This window comes from Ixodes scapularis, unplaced genomic scaffold (genome assembly GCF_016920785.2).
Source record: "Ixodes scapularis isolate PalLabHiFi unplaced genomic scaffold, ASM1692078v2 PGA_scaffold6__148_contigs__length_123643588, whole genome shotgun sequence".
Lineage (NCBI taxonomy): Eukaryota > Metazoa > Arthropoda > Arachnida > Ixodida > Ixodidae > Ixodes > Ixodes scapularis.
The window spans coordinates 46,412,845-46,433,435 of record NW_024609881.1 but is presented as its reverse complement, the minus strand read 5'-3'; the positions used below and the strand labels follow the sequence as shown (position 1 = coordinate 46,433,435).

Genomic DNA, 20,591 nt, shown 5'->3' with positions numbered 1-20,591 from the left:
TAATAATAATAATAATAATAATAATAATAATAATAATAATAGTAATAGTAGTAATAGTAATAGTAATCTTTAATAACTAATTCTTAGAGTCAGGATGAAGTTCCAGGTCTTGTCAAAGCCTCAAGGGCTTGTGGGACTAGACCCAGCAGTTGCAGCAAGCTTATTGAAAATGTTCACATTGTCACGTACACACACTCACACACACACACGTACAAACACGAATCACACACCGATGACATCTTCTGCTCCAGGCGAAAGTTCACATTTCTGTCGGTCTTGAAAAAGTGCAGGAAAACACGTAGTCTCATCAGAAAATAAACGCACACATACGCAAATACAGTAGCCCGAGAATACAATGAAGACCGTAGTCGTATCGGAAGCAGGAGCGAACTGCCAAAGCCAACTTACTTCCTCAAAAAAAAAAAAAAAGGACGCGCGCGTTTTTTTGCAGTATTGCTTTTCTTAAGGAAAAAAGAAGCTTTTTATACTTTCCAAAAAGAAAAGAATGAAAGATATGCGCAGTCACAGTTACTTTGAAAACTTACTTACACGATTACTTTCATAAAAAAAAAGTTTTTCATGTTCTTTTTCATATTTTCATCAAGAAAAAAAATCCTAGTGAGGTACAAAATATTTCTTACAATCACGTTTTTAATGATAGCTCAAAACGTGTAAACAAAAGAGTGAACTGAAAAGATTACCTTATAAAACTAAGGTAGAAAAAAAGAAGATGGATGGTCACTGTTTTCGCACATCCGTGAACATGCTTCTCAGACATTTTTTCAACATTTTGTTCGAGTTAATGGAAAGCAGATTCTGGAAGACCATTAAAAATTTTCGGGACATAAAATGTGCGCAGACTTTCACCATAGTGAGTTCTCACCCTAGGAGTGACGAAACGTGGAACAGATCTGAGTTCACGAGATGGAGTAGACGCGAGTTTGAAATCACTTTCCCAGAAATGCCGCCAAACGACAGTTTGAAGGAAAAGCGAGTAAAAAGACGGCAACTCAAGTGAAATAAAGAGGTTAGCATTGGATGAAAAGTCGCTGTTGTATGCGACACTTTTTAGAATCCCTTTTAAAACTCGGTCAATTCTTAAATGCCAGGAGAGTGAACAATTGAAAAAGACAGTTATGCCGTACCTTTGTACGCTGTAAGCTAAGGCGTGCATTATGATCCTTCTAACTGACAATGGTATGAAACCTTTAATGTGGTACATCATGCACGACACGCTCCTCAACCGTTGACATACGTAAGACATATGAGTATCCCATGTGAGATCACAATCAAAGTGAATACCTAAGTACTTTACTGAACTAACATATTTGACAGGTCTACAATTACAACATGGACAATTGGAGCTATGAAGGAATAGTCGAAAAGTCAAACTGACATTTTTTAAAGGATTACGGAAGCAGATCAGTTTTGTTTTCGAAGCATTTACACGTAGCTTGTTTGCCGAAAACCAGTCAATAATTTTGGTTGCGTCTGCCTGAAGCATTTCCATAGCACGCTGGTAAACTAGGTGCCGAGAAAACAAAAGAGTGTCGTCCGCATATTGAAAAATTGTTGAATTTGTCGTTGCCGCAGAAATGTCATTTACGTAGAAATTGAATAGTAAGGGAGAAAGAATGGAGCCCTGGGGAACTCCAGAAGTAAGGAAAACTTGAGAGCTGCGGACATTGTCTACTGAAACAACCTGTGTATGATTTGAAAGATAACTCTTCAGCAATGTATGAAATGGTCCCCGAAAGCCGATTCTATAGAGTTTGTCTAAGAGGATGTTGTGGTTCACGGTGTCAAACGCTTTGGCTACATCAACGAAGAGGGCACACACATACATGTTATCGTCGAAGGAAGAGTGCACAACATCTGAGAATTTCTCAAGGAGATTAGTTGTACTACGACCAAAGCAAAGACAATATAACATTATTCACTATGCACACTGGTACTAGGCTTGTACTAAGTAATATCCAAGTCAACACATTTCAGTTCCTTCTTCAATGCCTTCAGTGAGGTGATGTACAGGATTGAGTCCGGCAGAGCGTTCAATAAAATAATAATAATAATCATAATTTCATTTGCCCATCAGGAATGCAATGTTATATGTATGGGCACATCAAAGCCAGCTAAAGGCTTGTGTAATGACGCCCTAAAAAAATTTAAAAAGAAATAAAAATAAGATCGGCAAAAATGGAAAAGTAGAAAAAAAAAACAAAAAAAAAAACACGACGAAGCAACGGAAAACATTGTCATGACAGAAAGCTATACATAAATGTCATCAGAACTATTAGAGCAATGGAAATGAAAGTATAATCAGCGACAATCAAAAATGTTGCTAGTCATAGCAAAAAAAAGTAAGCAAAAACTAAAGACTTTCAGCAGAACTATACTGAAATGGAAACACGACGCTGGAAAAACATATCGAGGAAATGAAAAGGAGAAGGAAAAGTCGTAATTGTCATCAGACAGTGACAAAAAGAAAAGAAAAAAAAAACGTGAGTGAATAAGCAAAATAACACACATAGAAAACAAAACGAGAAAGCAAAATGAAACACAGACAGTACATGGCATGAAAAAAAGCAAATAATTGTAAAACAAAAAAAAAAAGAACAGAAGACATAGAAATGTTATCAGAATCATTGGGGAAGAAGGGGCCAGAGAAAGAAATAATAGCCCTGCAGACTCACTATGCACACACTGGTACTAGGCTTGCACTAAGTAATATCCAAGTCAACACATTTCAGTTCCTTCTTCAATGCCTTCAGTGAGGTGATGTCCAGGACTGAGTCCGGCAGAGCGTTCAATAAACTTGGAACCTAATAATCGCGCCTCCGTTTACCATTTACCGGTCGAGCAACGTGGCACCTTGAAACGAGGGGTGCATCGCAATGAGCGAGATGGAAGTGACGGTGTTTTGAAATCCTTATTTCAAAAGTTGCTTAATACAACAGTTTGAATATAAAGTGAACTGAGGTTTGGCAATTGAAAAGCTTTGAAAATATCCCTAGTTGTTGACAACGGCGTATTATATGCAACGCTAGTGAGTATTCCCCTCAGTAGGGTATCAACGTTTGTTTGCAAGCGACCAGGACAATTTCCAAAAACGATTACGCCGTACCGAATGACACTGTAAGCAAGTGCTTGAGCCATCAGCAGCCTTACACCAACTGCTATAAAGACTCTAGTGTTATAAAGCATGCAGCATACAGCTGGTATTTTGCTACATAAGTATGAAATATGCGTGTTCCACGACATATCAAAATCAAAATGAACACCCCAGTATTTAACATGATTAAGTGACTCAATTGGTATACATGTACACGAATCACATTTAGATCGGTGAAGAAGAAACTTTACATTAGCAGGGTGGCTTTTGAGAGGATTACGAAAATAAACTAGCTATGTTTGATACTTATTAATGCCCATCATGTTTTTAGCAAACCAGTCCATTATATAGGTAGCATTCTCCTCAAGTGTTTTGAAAGAGTCATAAAAATTAATACGACGCGTCACAATAATAATAATAATAATAATAATAATAATAATAATAATAATCTTAACAAAGTGCTTCAAACATCCGTCGGCGCTTCTCACGTTGTTCCGTTGATTAGGCATGCCCCCAGTTAGTTAACAACTCAGTTGTAAGGAACAAAACGAAAACAATAATAAACTCATTAGAAATTGAATTATTCTAGAAAAAAAACATTTGATTAGGATTTTAGACATCGCTACGTTAAAGGGGCGGTGCAACGATATTCAGATGGAATGTGGTTAATTTTACACGAGCTTTTTGCACTAGCAAGACCCAAGTATACTGGAACGCAACACCACTGGTTGCAGTAGTTGACGACGTAGCTTGGAGATCGCAGTGTCGGCCTAGTCCTCCAGTGACGATATTTTAATGCCGCTCATAAATTGGACCCGAGCATTACGTGAGCACTCGTTTTGGGCTCGTGATAATCAACAGTTCGAAGAGCATTTGGAAAGTGGCTTGTATCCAATTGCTGCAATGACAACAAAAGCCGAACCATAACAATGTCGGGAACTTGGCGCGTGTCCTGTGCTTTGGCAATTTCAGCGCGCGGCTATCATCAACGTTGGCGAAATAGAATCGGCTCCAGATCACGTGGCAGCGTGTTCCGGCAGCAAGTGGAGGGAGTCAAGACTGCTCTTGTTTCTTTAATTTTTGCCTGTGACTTCGATTCGGCGGGCCGAAAAACGAACGGCTCTTTTACGAATTATAGATGTAAGGAGTTCGTTCTAAGCGTGTGATTTGTTAGGCCTGCACCGGCCTCGGAAGAATGTGGACCTTCTGTTTCTGCTCAAAACGTTGCCTGGTCTGGTCAATTCTTCAAACCTGTTGTCTGAAGTGTATTTTCTGGTTTAATGTGTGCCTTCTCGGCTTCAATCATCATTTTTTACTTCCAGAAATTTTAGTCTTCTAAGCCCAATTATTAAACTGGCTGAGTGTCATAACCATCACTCTGAGAAATTTCATAATTTAAGCTCGAACTATAAAAAGAAAACATTTTTAATTCATATTGTAGACCTATACAGGCGAGTTAATAATTCCTGAGTGGTTCTGGTATACCTTCTAACCTGCTTTGGTAGCGCCATACATTGTTAGGGTCTCTCTTCATTCTAGTGCCTGGCATAAATTGCTCGCTTTTAGAGCCTCTTGAACTTCTTTTTGCATCAGTGCAGTTTTCATACATACGCAACTCCTCGCCGTATCTCAACAATATGCATTTACTGTATAGTGAATTGCCTTTCTCTATGGATCTGTTCTATGAAATTATTTATTTCAGTGTGCCAGTACTAAGACCACAATATTGTTCCTAAACACTAAATGGGCATTGATTAATTTGATCATTATTATTAATATTATACACATAGATACATACATACATACATACAATATAACATACAATTACAAAACAATAACATGCGATACATATAAACAAGCACTTGCGTACAGAGATTTAAGGTACGGAGTGCCCATCATTGGTCATAACCAGGGATGGGCAAAATACATGCAGATATGTATCGAAATACAAATACAAAATACTTAGTCAAGAATGTATTTAATTACAAATCTAATTATAGTTCCAAAAAAGCATTTAAATGCAAGATACAAATACAACCAAATGTATTTGGTCTCCTCCAAATACTTTTCCAAATACATTCCTCAAAATTTACGTCAGCGACTTCAGGGAACCTGCAACGGGTTTCTGGGTATCTCATGTTAATTTTGCATCGCACAATCGGGAGTTAGTGTGCGAGGCTCTAGTAACGTAATAAAAATATAACCACAAAAAATGTAATCAGCTTGGACGTAATAGGTGAAAAAAGTAAAGAGCTTCAAGCAGCTTTTTTTGTCGATTATTTTTTGGTATAGACCAACAAAGAACCGAGACGACCAAGACGCGGAGCACTAGCTAGAGAATTTTTTATTGTTGTAACTCGCATCAGTTACGAAAATCTGGATGACCCGCGCATTTAGAATGTTCCAGACAAAAATATGGATTGAAATCAGGCTGGAAAGCCTCAAAAGTTCTCACAGGCACTTATTCAGCCGGTCTGCCTGTGAACGTCGATTTCGTCACTATTCTTGCCCTGGACTAGCACCGTAATCACAAAGTCACTAAACGCTTGTGCTTGATTGAGAAACACTGCATTCGGTGCAGGGCGTAGTTTTTTTACTGCTCTGGACAGTGACAATAAATTTGAGAAATGTATTTTCACCCACAAAATTGTATTTAATTACAATTGTATTTGAAATACCCACGTTTTAGTATTTAAATATACACGTCAAATACATTACCCGGTTTGTAATTAAATACAAACGCAAAATACACAAAGTATTTAAAATACGTATTTCAAATACTTGTATTTGAAATACTGCCCATCCCTGGTCATAACTCTGACTTATGGTTTCAAAGGATTCATTCGATCTTGAAAGGCGTGTTTAAAAGTATAACCCGTTTATGACGCGGAACAGGGTAACGGTTTGCTAAAAGCCCCCGTCATCCCCGTAACACCGGGTCGGGCTTAGTGCTTCAAGAATGCCCGTCGGACGAAAAAATGAAATGGTGCCTGTACCGTTCACCGACGAAGAATGTTTGCTACAAAATGGCATACGCCAAAAGGTATTGAGTTGCTGTTTGAGCGGTTATATTAAACGCCTTTTCAATTCCGCTAAGCAGCTTTCTGACATCCGCTAGTTTGCTTGCATGCAGACGATTATTCACTGGCGTAATTTTTGGTTTTGGTACAACACAGACGCACGTTGAGTGGCTGCGTGGATGACTGAACTTAATAAGTTGAATCGGGGGCCTCTTGGGGTGGCAGAAAGCCATAATTACACTATAAGTTTTTCCTTTTCAGAGTCGTCACGGAGACACCTACTGGGCCAATTTTGGCCGCCCATGTGTCGACCCCTTGAGCGCTGGCTCGTCTGAATTCCGAATGAAGAACAGTACGTATAAAGCTCGTGTATCAAACGATGTACTTATTTTTTCTGGTCATTTCGGCAAATGCAATTGATCCTGACTCAAAAGAGCTCGGGAGAGCTAAAAAATACTGCCTCCGCGCAAAAAAAGAAACAAAAAAAAAAACACAGGTTCCAAGTTAATTAAAATGGCATTCGGCGACATTTCGAGCTCAATGTACGTCACGTGAATTCACCCCATTGCGCAGATGACGCCACACACGAATGCGGTGGAAAATTCTCACTCCGCGATGCCTCCCCGTTAATGTCAGGTGCAATAACCTCTAAACCATTCGTGTTAAATCCTTCGTTAAAGTTTAAGGGTGAGCCGTGGAAATCAAAATACGCATTTCATCCTATAAATGTTCTGCTTTCGAAGGAAGTCACAAAATAAAATTTGCAAACATGTTCTAAAAACCCGAACTCATCATATGATGATATAAATTACACCAACTTGGCATAACAGAAGTCGGTCTCAAGTCACTGTAGTCTGTATCACCAAAATAAAATTTGCAAAAGCCCGAAGCTATCTAACGTTGAACATGCCAACAACTGTAACATAAAAAAAAACGCGATTTGTCTGTGCAACAGAAAAACCAGACTCTAACTAGTAAAGATCAATCCCTGAAACGCAGAACCCGAAAGAATAAAGAACAACAACATAGTGAATGTTTAAACTTTTGCTAAATGTCGTTTAAGGACGAAATAAGGAGAAATTATGTCTTTCAATAGCGCTAGAGCGATCTCCTTGCTTAAACAGCTCTAAGCGCAGATTATTTACAAGTGTTTACTGCTTCAAATATACCATATATGAGATGCAGGAATTGAAAGTCAGTGCGCAAACACGCTGGCTAAGTTATACATAACACAACCCCGAGAATGCAGGTAAACAAAAGACGACACATACACGAAACGTCTCAATCATGAATATTGCCGCGCGCGAAGTAGGCAGCGCGGCCGTGGCCTAACGGTTATCGCGCTTGCCTCCCACGCGAAGGGCCAGGGTTCGATTCCTGGCCGCGGCTATACATTTTTGTTGACACTGTAATGTGATGTTCTGGCGAATTCGAGAACCGCCTTGCTGATTCGAGGTTAGAATGTTCTACGCGCCGAACCTTTTACGCCGAATGCTCCAGAAGCCCACGCGTGTACAAAAGCGGCTCCGCGTAACAAGCCGGTGTCAGTCTCGCCCCCGCGCTCGATCCTGCGGTTTCGTCAACATCGACGCCTGCGACGCTCTGCTAGTTTCTTCTGTTTCATTTTTCGTTTATTATTTTAGGCAAAAGTTCACCCCTTTAGACGTTTAGTTCACTTCAGTTTTCGTCGCCTCATCGCTTGTCGTTCGTGACAATATGTATATCGTTTCGCTCTCGGCGCCGAGATCACCTACGAGGTAATCACTATAAGGCTTGGCTCGCTACTTTCTCATGCGCACAGAGCCTTTTTCTTCCTTACCCCCTTCAGACGTTCCCCGTTCTCTGATGGGGATAACACATTTCTATTTTATCTCGTTCTGTATATTCATTTTTTTAGTGAACGTTAAAAGCCACCTAGTGACACTAACACAGAAACCTATGAGAGATTTAGTCGTTGTTTGAAATTCGGGCGCGTTGGTTATGCAGTAAGAAATAAAAGTACACAGACAGCGCCCTGTTTGTGTACTTCTGCTCGTCTTTCATCCGCCTTCGAGCTGTTTTCAGTTTCTTAAATTTTTAACCACCCGTGTAACGAACGACCTTAGGTTATCCAGTAGACATACGACATCAGCACAGTGGTATTCTTCATTCTGGCCTTCAAAGTCGCAATGAAAAAAAAAGTATAGCTATAGCACAGTGCCATACTTGTACGGATTGACTGATTGAATTTTTTTTAATTAATTTCAAAATTATTTGACTACTTGTATGAGATAGTACTCACAAAAGTAATTTGTTTACATTTATAGGTGAAATAATTGCTTCTAACAATTACTAATGTGCATCGTCCGCCCCATCGTACCACCGGAAGCTCGGCAATTTCGCTAAGAAATGCCAACAGCCTTGCCGACTTCCAGGAAACGCGAAGGCCACGTGCTGGAGACGGCTGGCGCTTCAGGTTTTGCATCTAGCCGTCTGTTTTACATTAGAGACAAGAATACAAAGGTTCAATACCTTGTTGACATTGGTGCAGAAATCAGCATCATTCCACTAGATGCCGAATACCGTAGACGAAAACGAAGGACCGCACCCCTCCAGGTGGCAGCGGGTCAAAAATCAAAACCTAACCCATACCCCATCTGCACAATTTGGATGGAGCATTGCATGGATCCACCATCTTCACGAGAATAGATATAGTAAAGGCCTACCACCAGATTGCGGTAAATCCAAGTCACATTCACAAGACTGCCATAACGACACCATTTCATATGTTCGAATATTTACGCAGGCCTTTCGTACTAAGAAACGAAACCCAGACCTTCCAGCGTTTTATGAACAAATCTCTTCATGGGTTGGAGTTTGGCTTCGCTTACATAGACGATATTTTAATCTTAAGCAAAACCTGTGAAGAGCATGAGGTAATGAGGTACACATGCAAGAACCTTTCGCTTAACTTCATGGCTGTGGCATCGTCGTTAATGCCGCTGAGTGCGAATTTGAGGTTCCAGAACTGGACTTCCTGAACATCATGTCGATCACCTTAGAATTCGTTCCCTCCTAGAAAAATGGTTGTCATATAGGATTTTCAGCAGCCAAATAACATCAAGAGGCTCCGCGAGCTTCTTGGAGTGGTGAATGTTTATCGCCGATTTATCCCGCATTGCACTGAGACACTCCAACCCCTCAACAAGTACATTGTTGGAGTAACAGAAAAATCCACCTCACCCATAATCTGGGATGACGCTGCCGGCCAAGCTATTCAGCGCATCAAGAAAGACCTAGCAGGAGCAACCTTTCTTGCCCATCCTCATCCAAGCGCACCGCTTTTCATCATGGCTGATGCTTCAGATGGTGCGGTCAGAGCAGCCCGGCAACAGCTCCTCGGCAAGCAATGGCGGCCAATCGCCGCCTTTTAGAAGCATCTGGCTCCTCGGGAAGCGAAGTACTCTACGTTCAGTCAGTAACTCCTCGCGATCTACCTTGGTGTGAAGAACTTTCAGCACTTTATACAGGGACACGAAGGCTTAATCCTGACCGACCACAAAGCTGTGACGTATGCGCAAAGATCGAGCAGCACTTCCTACTCAGCAGGAGAGCTCCATCAGATGGCCCACATTTCAGAGTTTACTAACGACAGCCGGTACATCAACGGTAAATCAAAGAACGTTGCCGATGCGCTCTACCGGACAGGAGTGAACCAGTGCTGCAGTGCACGCCCAACAGTCGACTTTTGTGAGCTTGGTATCACCCAAAAGAGTGAGAAAGGGCTTCAACATATCCCGCTCCTCGCCTACGGCTTTGGCTTTTGAAAACATTACACTTTCGGAATACCATAAAAACCTCGTCTGCTAGACGTCAACTGGTAATCCTCGTCCGTACCTCCAGGGAGTTTTCGACGAGCTGTTTTCGACAGTATGCATTCACTTTCCCGCCCGGATACCCGTGGATTGCAGCAACTCGTCACAGCTCGGTTCATTCCCTACTGAAAAAAACCATTTGAAATTCAAACGGGTGGCAAACTGGTCGCCCGTTTGAATCAAACCTGTCGATCCGTTTGGATCAAACGTGATTATGGGATACGGGTACCCGTTTGGAAACGGTACCCGTTCGAAACGGTACCCGTTTGATACAGGTGCCCGTTTGATACGGGTGCCGTATGGTACGAGTACCCGTTCGACATGGCACGTGACCACACGTTTGAACGTGCCCTTCGAAATGGCAAATTATGTGCTAGCCCTAAATGGGTATCGTCTGGGAGGTTGGTTATCTTAAACATATTTAAGACGTCCCGAAACTCATAAACGTATTTATAACATGGAGAAAACACGTAGAACAAATGCACTCGCGTAGGTGCTTGTAAGTGGACAGGAAAACCGACACAAAAGATTGTTTTCAATACTCCTCGAAGTTTATTACCTCTTCTGTAGACAAGTACAAACGTGCAAGCGATCTGTGAACACTATACAGGTAGACTTTCGGGGAAATTATTCTCCTGGCTGCCGCGCGAATAGGCGCTGCATAATTCTTTAGATAATTTAGAAGAGTACGCGTAGAAGAACGGTCAATCGTTGCCAACACGTAGGTTGCAGTGCACTTACCATAACAATAGCGGACTTGAAAGAGGTAATCCGTGATATTTGTCGACACGGTCAAAGCAGGACAACCACACAAACACAAACGAGAGGGAACGGCTCCTTGGAAGTTTCAACACGATGCGGCGCACAAGCTGTCATTTGCCGAACCCAACCAAACCGCGAGAATTTGCGACTTCTTTGAAGAATCGCTCGTTGCCGACATACACGTGGGTCTTTTCGAACACTGATAGCTTTGGTGCACATCCAATACGTTGTCGAGAGGCGTCCCAATAAGACCGCACGGTTAGGCGACAGATTGAAGCAGGTAGGACGAGCGAACTTCGAGCAGCAACTGACAACAAGCAGACAAAGAAAAAAGCGGCTGCAAGGCGCGCCCTTCCGGATCTCGATGCTTATCAGCGTGTAGCTCGCGCGCTGCTGTGGGTCACGTGACAGGGGTGACAAGAGAGGAGGGAGGGGGCGAGGTCAAGGCGCTGGGACCACCGGGACAGCCCCTCTCCCTCTCCCCAGGCATTCCAGGGAGATGCGTTTTTGTAGTCCCGAAGAACAAACGCGCGCGCGCGCGCGCGCTCGAACTTTGGAAATGGCGGCGGGGCTGCCAGAAGCTCGGCTTGCGCCCGAGCGAAGAAAGAACTCAGCGCAAGCTCGTAGTTTGAGTGCTGCAACGGCGGGCGTGCTCTCGCAATGCTCGATGTTCTTGCAGCCGCGTGTACGCGTGCTACCTTCGCTGCGTCTTGAATTAAATTGAAACGGAGTCTAGACGTACATTCTTTCACGCGGTCGCGTCGTCTGCGAGAGAGATTCGAGCTGAACAAGTAAATTGAGGCAACAAAGATGGACAAAGTATTAAAGGTCTGTCAAAAATATCGGCTCACCAACGTCGCACGTTTACGTAAAACAAAAAAAAAAAGGTGTTAGTTTTAGTTGCAGTATAATCGAAAATCAGCGCAATTGAAATATAAATATAATTACTTGCATTACGCGGACGATCTGAAATCGATGAACCGGCGCTCCCAGCCTTCCGGAAAACATTGGCTGCCACGGCTGAAACGCTAGGCGTGCCCACGCCGCCGATCTGTACGTTCAATATCAAACGGGCTCCGGAGAGCCGTTTGATTAAACCGGTGCAGTTTGCAACATGGTCGCCGGTTTGAGAAAACGTGCGACAACTTTGCCCAAACGAGTCGCCCATTTGCCCAGACGAGCGACCCGTTTGCCAAATAGGTGACCGTTATGGCTCATACGGGGGACCCCTTTGAGCCATACGGGCGACCCCTTTGACAAACTGGTGACCAGTATGGTTAAACGGTTGTCGGTATGGACCCGTTTATTTTCATATGGGTGCCAAATGGTTTTTTTCAGTAGGGTTTGGCCAGGAGCAAAAGCTGAAGAGAAGTGTTAGGCACACGGATGCACGCAATGCCAACAAGCAAAGGTTCAGCGGCACACGAGAACACCACTTGGCATGTGTCGCACTTCTGATGCAAGATTCAGCAATGTCCACTAGGATATTGTTGGCCTTCTGCCACCTGCCCAGGAACACCGTTGCATCCTGACGTGCGTGGACCCTTTCTCGTGGTGGCCAGAAGCCATGTCGATGTTGGACATAACTCCGAAACCACCTAGGAAACTTTCATCACCATCTGGGTAAGCCGCTTCGGCGTACCTGCAACTTTTTCCAGCGACACAGGGAGGCAGTTGGAATCTTAACTTTTCCGGTAACTACCTTCCCTGTTGGGTAAGTCGCACATAAAGACAGCGGCTTACCTTCCTGCATCAGATGGCACGGTGAAAAAATTCCATCGCCAGTTAAAAGAAGCCAACAAAACACATGGCTCGTCAACTTCCTGGGTTGAAGTACTTCCCATCGGGATACGAGGCATTAGGACTTCCGTCAAGAGTGGCCTCAGCTGAAGCGTTGCTTAAATGGTATATGGAACGACAATGTGCCTTACAGGCGAGCTTGTTAAAACCAGCAGCTACCAAGAATCTGTCGATCCGCAAGATAACGCCAATCGCCTCCTTGTTACGTTACAAAACGTCAGGCCGTGCGCAACACGACCACAGTCACGTAATATATTTGTGAGCAAGGACCTGGCAGACTACACACATGTCTTCGTTCGCAACGACACAGTCAGATGACCACTCGAACCACCGTACGACGGGCCTAACAAAGTCCTCAGCCGTACCGACAAGTCCATGACGTTGGCTCTTTAAAAGTCGCACCAATGTTGTTTGTACGGACCGAGGGAAGCCCGCTCATTCGAAAAATTAAGCAATGGCACCAGCCTCACAACTGTCCCTGCAACAAAACCACCAACATCAAAAAGTCCTACGAAAGTTCGTTTCTTCGACGACAAGCCTACCCGCTCGTCTATCCGGGTCCTTGTTAAGGGGGAACTATGTAGCGTCCAGTGAAATAATGCCGTTGAAGAAGACGACAACGTCACACACAAAGAGACGTCACGCGCACACTATGCGAAGCACGATTCGAGAGAGAACGATCAGTGGCACCAGTCACAGCGGCCTCTATACTCACAAAGTCTGGCAGTCCGACGATGAAGCCATAGAATGCCCGGCCGCAGATTTGAAGCGCGAGTATCTGGTAGCACAGAGCATTTCTCGGGGAACCTGGTCTTCAGCGCACAGCTTTTGAAGCGGTGAGGACCCACAGCATGGCTTTCAAACTTGACGAGAAGAGAAGCGGTAGCGCGAGGAACGCGAGGAGACCAGGCAGTCACTTCATCGCTCGGGAGAAGTGCGTTTCGGCGTCTCGCCGCAGCGGGGCGCCCATCACCTGGCTCTCCTCTCATCCGTTGTCTGCCGCTCTCCCTTTTCAATTTCGGCGGCCGCGTCTCGTGGTCGTGGCGATCTGTCAGGTTTTGTCAGTATAGAGGAGGCTATGCAGCAGTTAACGGCACGCATATCTACAAGCCGACACCATCAAAACTAGAGCCACTAAATGAGCTTTGCTTATGACGCATTTCCACTGGCGGTTGAGCTGCGTTTGGGGATGCGGTTCGCGAGGGACCCCGTTCAGACACACCAAAAGGCGGTTGGCGAGAGGTGGTTGGCGGTTTTTCGGCGATCACGCGTGATGTTTTGAGACTTGCGTTTGGCAACCCTGTTTTACAATACAAAAATCCATTTTAATTCACTATCTGAAGCCAAAACTTTGATATTTTGGCACTCTGAAAATTTTTTTCGGGATTATCGCACGCATCACGAGTTCAGGCAGTGAAAAAATAGACATGGATCCGCAAAACCCGCCCGCGATTCCCTCGACTTCGGCCAAAAGCAAAATCCAGGAAGCCGCGCCTCGCTGACTCAGAAGAGGATGCCCCAGACCCTTTCTTGCTTCGAAGTGGGCCCTTCTCGCATGAACAGCTGACGTTGTTTTCGGAATAGGGGACCAGTTTTCCTCCTTCGTTGATTGCTCTTATTATTTTCGGGATTGTGAGCGGCGCTGATGGACCGTGGTGCAGGGTAATGTGTTCGGTCCTAGCCGGTCATGGCGTCGTTGGTGGCGGACTCTCCTCTCGTCACTCGCACGTCAATCGAGTCTACTGTTTGTTTGACATTGAGCTTGAATAAACGCCATATGGATTACCTCTGTACCGTCTGGTACGTACACTTTATTTCTTGAGAAGGTTCTTTTTATTCATTTTAGTAGTATCTTACTTTAGATGTCGAACTAGTGCAAGAACCCTGCCAGCTCTGCGGTAGTTTGTTGGCTACGCTAATAGGCTCATGATGTATCTATTGGCCTTCGTGGTGGTCATGCACGGCGTCGAAAGCTTTCAAAGCTGACATTTCTGTTGATCAGGGGTGGGTTCCAACATTCTGCGGGCAAAGACTAACAAGGCAGCGAACGACGGGCTGTGGCGCCCCGAATAATAGACAAACTGTTACCCGAACCAACTCACTGGAGCGAAGACTGTCAAAGGGGCACTGAATCGAAATTTGGATTTCGCAAAGTAAGGCCGCAGAAGCATAACAGGACGCTACGAACTCCAAACACAACTCATAGATCGAAATCTCAAACGGATGGCCGTACATGTGGAAAAGAAGGCCGCGATCAAGCGGGTGCTATGACACCATTGTCCCCTGGAAAATTTGAAAATGAGGGCAAGTGGCCTCGCTTCTCTCCTCCTCGCTTCGGTTCACCAGCTCGATGGGACGTAGCGAAGAGGAGAGGGAAGGAGGATCGGTGATGTTACTTATGGCGCATTCACACTGGAAGCGGATCCGCGTTCGCGAAGCGGTTGCGGATGCGGTTCGCGAACGACCCCGTTCAGACACACCGAGAGGCGGTTGGCGGTTTCACGGCGATCACGCGTGATCTTTTGAGACTTGCGTTTGGCAACCTTTTTTTACAATTCAAAATTCACTTTAATCGACGATCCAAAGCCAAAACTTTGCCATTTTGCACTCTGAAGATTTCTCTACGGGATGTTCGCACGCATCGCGAGTTCAGGCAGCGAAAAAAGAAACATGGACCCGCCAAACTCACCTGTGGTTTTCTCGACTTCGCCCACACGTAAAGCCCAGCTAGGCGTGCATTGCTAACTCAGAACAGGATGCCCCCGACATTTTCTTCGAAGTGGACCCTTCTCGCATGTTTTCGAGCGAACGAGGAGGGAAAGTGGCCCTCTATCTCGAAAACCTTGTTTTCGAGATAGAGGGCCACTTTTCCCTCCTCGTTCGCTCTTATCATTTTCGAAGTTGTGAGTGGTGGGGTGGACCGTGGTGTGGGGGAATGTGTTCGGTGCTAGCCGGTCGTGGCTTCGTTGGTGGCGGACTCTCCTCTCGTCACTCGCATGCCGATCAAGTCTACTGTCTATTTGAGATTAAGCTCAAAGAAATGCCGTATGGATTACCTCTGCACCGTCTGGTACGTACACTTTATTCCTTGAGTAGGTTCGCTTTATTTATTTTGTTAGTAGTAAACGTTACAGGTCGAGCTAGCGCAGGTACCCTACCCGCTTCGCGGGAGTGCTTTGGCTACGCCATCAGGCTCACGACGTCTCTATCGGCCTTCGTGGTGGTCATGCGCGTTGTCGAAATCTTTCAATAGATCACGTGACTGTCTTAATGGGTACAGAAGCTGACATTTCAGTCGATCAGGAGTGGGATTCGACGTTCTACGGGCAGAAATTAACAAGGCAGCGAGCTTCGGGCTGCGGCACCCGGAATAATAGACAAACTCTTACCCAAACCAAATCACCGGTGCGAAGACCGTTAAATTTGCGAGTCAATTGCTTTCGCGGCGTATTCAAGTGGTGGACGTGAACATCACGTTTTTCAGTTTATTGGTCTGCTGTAACGCTAGGACTACAGCGCCATGGACGCTTCACCAGCGACAGGTGCCATCTTGTTTCAGAAGTCACTGACGTCACATCAGCGTCGCGTTGTGATTGGTTGCCGCTTTGCGGTTCGTGAAAGCGGTTGGGAGAAATCGGTCCCGAAGCGGTTGGCAAAAACGCGCTCCAACCGCTCGATCCTAGCCGCTTTGCGGTTGAGAACGCGCGGATCCGCTTCGCGTTTGGGCGTCCGCTTCCAGGGTGAACGCGCCTCTACAGCCTCGTTGGCGGTTTTCAATGGCGCACTTCTTTTCCAAACAATACGGCGATCCGTTAGAGATGTCACTGCATGAGTGATGTCTTTGGGTTTTGGAGTTTCCCACCTATCCGCTCAGCGTTAATTTGTGAGCTCGAAAATTCGGTTCAGTATCCTTTTAAGATTATACGAGTCAATTCTTTTCGCGGCGGATTCAAATGATGGACGTGAACATCACGTTTTTTCGTTGATATGTTTGCTGTAACGCTAGGACTACAGTGCCTTGGACGCCTCACCAGCGACAGATGCCGTCTTGTTTCGAAAGCCATCGACGTCACGTCAGTGTCGCGTTGCGATTGGTTGGCGCTTCGCGGATTGCGGAAGTGGTTGGGGCAAATCGGTCCCGAAGCGGTCGGCAAAAACGCGCTCCAATCGCTCGGTCTCAGCCGCTTTGCGGTTGAGAACGCGCGGATCCGCTTCGCGCTGGCGGATCCGCTTCCAGGGTGAACGCGCTATTAAATTATTGACATCCTGTTCCCCGATATTGTTGTGGGCGCCGCCATATTGGTGCTTGTGCAGAGCAGACGCAACTGCCGATCGTCATGATTCAAAAGTGCGACTTCCTTAGCATTAGATTCAGTGATAGGAAGTTCATGTAACATTGTTTTGCTCTATCGCGAACAGTTGAAACGTTTGCGGACGACGGAAAAGCGTTTCTTGTGATTTCAGATAAAGCTTCAGATATCTGGCAATCATGACATTAAGCTCCAAGATGGGAAAGTGTCTTTACTCTGAAGCGTAGCTTATTTAGTGATAGTAACCGCAACTACGCGAACATTCTGGGATGGCAAGATGGCAAGGAAGCTGTAAATATAGTAAACAAATTATGGAGGGCTATACTTCATTTCAGCTTTGGTTTGAGCGCGGCCGATGTTATGAGCCGAAGGGCCAATCAAACAGCGAAACAGGCACAACGTCATGGCGTGCTCTCTGCAGTTGATAGAACCAGCGGATATTCGCCGTGTCTCTGTGCGTGCTGCTCCGCCGGCTAGTCCTGTCAGGCACAGAGAGCACGCCATGACACTGCGCTTTTTGCGCTGCTTGATTGGCCCTTTGGCTCATAACATCGGCCACGCTCGGACCGAAGCTGAAACGAAGTATAGCCCCTTCAATCAAATTAAAATTCAGTGATCAGTTGAGCTAAACGACAATTTTTTAAGAAAGCGATTCATGTGGTCAGCATCGGTGAGGTTACCATCGTGGTCAAGCCTCCATACAGTGACTATAGAAACTAAGCAGTCTTAAGGTACCCAGAGCAGGAAATATCAGATTCGCAATGTACTCACCACTCCACTTTTTGGTTCCTTTCATCTCTGCAGTAGACGTCATCGCCAGCACGTACGTCACTCGCCAATAAACATAGTGCTACCAGAAGCAAGTTCTGCATTGCGGCAACCACACGGAGGGTACGCGCGTGGACGCGATTTATACACGCTTTGCAGCAGCTGTGCATAGAAACGCCGATATAACCGACCTTCAATTTTTGTTTGGTTTTCTCATGTTTAGTTTAATTCATCATGACCCCAGCCGAGCAGGTTATTGCCATTTTAGATTCTACTGCATGCTTCTCCACATTATTGGCCTTTGTGGAGACTCGTCAACGCCCGCTTCCGTGGCTCGGCACATGGGTAAGGAAAGGTCAGCAATGGCGGCAATCTGGCCCGTGTGCAAAGCGCCTATAAAGAATCGTGCCTTGTGTGGAAATTGACTTCCTACGTCAAAAGGAACGATGTTACTTTTAACCTTTTAAACTGCACGTGAGAAAATTCGGAATGTTCGTGGCTAATTTTGCTTATGAGTAACGCCTTTGACATTTTGTTGCGGGTCTTGTAGCAAGCAAAATGTTGGTTTAATGAACCAACTTACAGGTTTAAAGCCGATACAAACAGATGCTTAGATGAGTTCCAGGTTCAATGGAAGTTAAAGTGAGATGAACTCAACGCCCGGCCGCGATTGGCCCGCGCACCGCTTGACGTGATCGCAGATGAGATTGTGACGTTGGCAGTGGAAAGTTTTCACCGCTGGAGCGTAACGTTCCAGTTTCGCGAGATTGTGGTATTGGGCAGGAGATCGAACTATACCTGGTTGTAACCATCGCTGCAATGGTTACTGGAAAATCGCAATAGACATGGAATGTTTTTAATAACCTGACAACCTCAATAATAATAATAATAATAATAATAATAATAATAATAATAATAATAATAAACCTTTATTCAATCATTTGAAGTTGAGACAACATACAGAGACGGGTCTGTCGAAGCCAATAGGAGGCTTGAAGGACAGGACCCGGCAGTCAATAATAATAATAATAATAATAATAATAATAATAATAATACTCGACTTACCTCGACGGCTTACGATTTGTTTCTCATACTGGCCTGCACTGAGCCGGTAATGCACTTCAGGTCCTCGTCGTAAATGATCTGCATGACGTAGTTTGATTTTACGGCATTTCCACCCCTCTGAACTAAGCTGGGTTCTTCACAGAAAAAAACGCACATTGCGGAGGCCTCTACGGCCACAGCAATGCACTTGTTTTTGTCGCTTGTTTACCAACGCAATTCGGTGAAGATGCCCGCTGCAACAGAGGCCAGCAAATCTATAGTGAAGAAACAGTTAGGGCGCAGGCGAGCTGGTGTAAGTTTACCATTTTTTAGACCGCCTGAGACTGGGCTGGGTGGAAGGAACACGACGACGTCGTCGTGTTCCTTCCACCCAATCGCAGGTGGTCTACAAAAAAGGTAAATCTATCGTGTCGTCTGCTACCAAAGCAAAGCGGAGTGTAATAGTTTAGAAATGGCTTTCATTATTGCAGTACGACACTGAGGCGACAAGAACATCTTCATAATTAGATATAAAGAAGTTAGGTTGCTTACAAAAAATTATTTACTTACTTGTAATCAAAAATCTAGCCTCATGTGGAGTCACCATGCTTTAGTCCATAGCAACGTCCCTAGTAACGGTTTGTTTGGACCCAGACGCCATGTTGTGACGTCATCGCTTACGCGGTCAATTATGTTGCTTTATTTACGGTTTAGTAATCGTTTCCAGTCTGATTTATACTTTTAATGGTTATTCAAGCGGAAATTAAACCAGTATTCCTAAAATCACGAACAAAAATGTGACCGAGGGCACGTCTCTCGTTTCGACCAATCGCTGACGCGTCTCTTGTGACGTCGCGCTTCTTGGCCCCGCAACTCCGCAACGGTCAAGTGAGCTCCGCTTCTCCTGGCTTCTCCCGCAACTCTCGGGGCGCCGCCCCAATCGATCCCGGTACGATTATTACCGCGACTGTTTAAATGATTGGCGCGGCACATAAGCGCCGGTTTCGGCTGAAATTCGAGCAACGTGGCCCGCGACATGCCTGGAACCCAGTTCAATTGCCAAATAAATGTCCAATATTGCCTTCATTGTCTCTTTAAGAAGTGTTGCTTTCTCTTTTGAACTCCTCCAATGTAGCTTGCTGCCCATAGTACAATTTAAATGATCAATAAATATAACAGAGTGGAAGTACTGTATTTCATTTTTATGTGGGAACGTTGAAAACAGTCAAAAATATTTCCAAGTTTGTGAAGACGCGCAATTCGCAAGTCCGTTTCGAGCCCTTAAAGCACGTTTTTGTACGATATTGATGCTTAAATATAGAACATGCAAACAAAATGCACACTTTCTCGACTTGTTTTTCGAGTATACAACTATCATATCTACACTGGTTAAGTTTGCAGTGCCATACTACTCACATAATTGGTGAGGCCCGATATGCCAAATACTCATGGCCACATTTTTGGAAAAAGACAGTGAAGTCAAACTTTGCAATATTTTTGAGGGCAAGTAGGATATAAATGAGGCAAATATACAATAGTGTAGCACCTCACTCTGTTGAATATCCCTTCAGTTAATCACAATGCTTTGAAAAACCTGCCGTTAATTTAATTTGTCAAGGGAAACATATGTTCATCTCTCCCTTGACAAATCACTTGTAGCTTGTAAATGAAAACCTAAAGTAATAGCTGATAACTTTAGTAATTAGGCGAGCTGGTTTAGGTTGCACATTGTTAAAACCGGAGACGACAGAAAAAAGGGGACAGGACACGCGTCTCAACTGAGACGCGTGTCCTGTCCCCCTTATTCCCATCGTCTTCTGTTTTAATGATGAAAACGTACTCACATTGCTATTGCTTAAGCACATTAAGTGCTAATGGTACATCTCTTGTGTTTGTATTAATTCCAGGAAGTCCCCAGTCT

At 44.7% G+C, this 20,591-nt stretch overlaps 1 protein-coding gene across 1 annotated transcript in view; it reads right to left on the bottom strand.

Moving 5' to 3' along the window:
• Positions 1-17,730, bottom strand: part of LOC120837393 (plancitoxin-1-like) — a 59,146-nt gene extending 41,416 nt beyond the window's left edge. The window contains exon 1 of the mRNA XM_040206713.1: positions 17,630-17,730. Coding sequence (XP_040062647.1) covers positions 17,630-17,730 — 101 coding nt within the window. The remainder of the gene's footprint in view (positions 1-17,629) is intronic.
• Between the last annotated feature and the right edge of the window lie 2,861 nt (positions 17,731-20,591).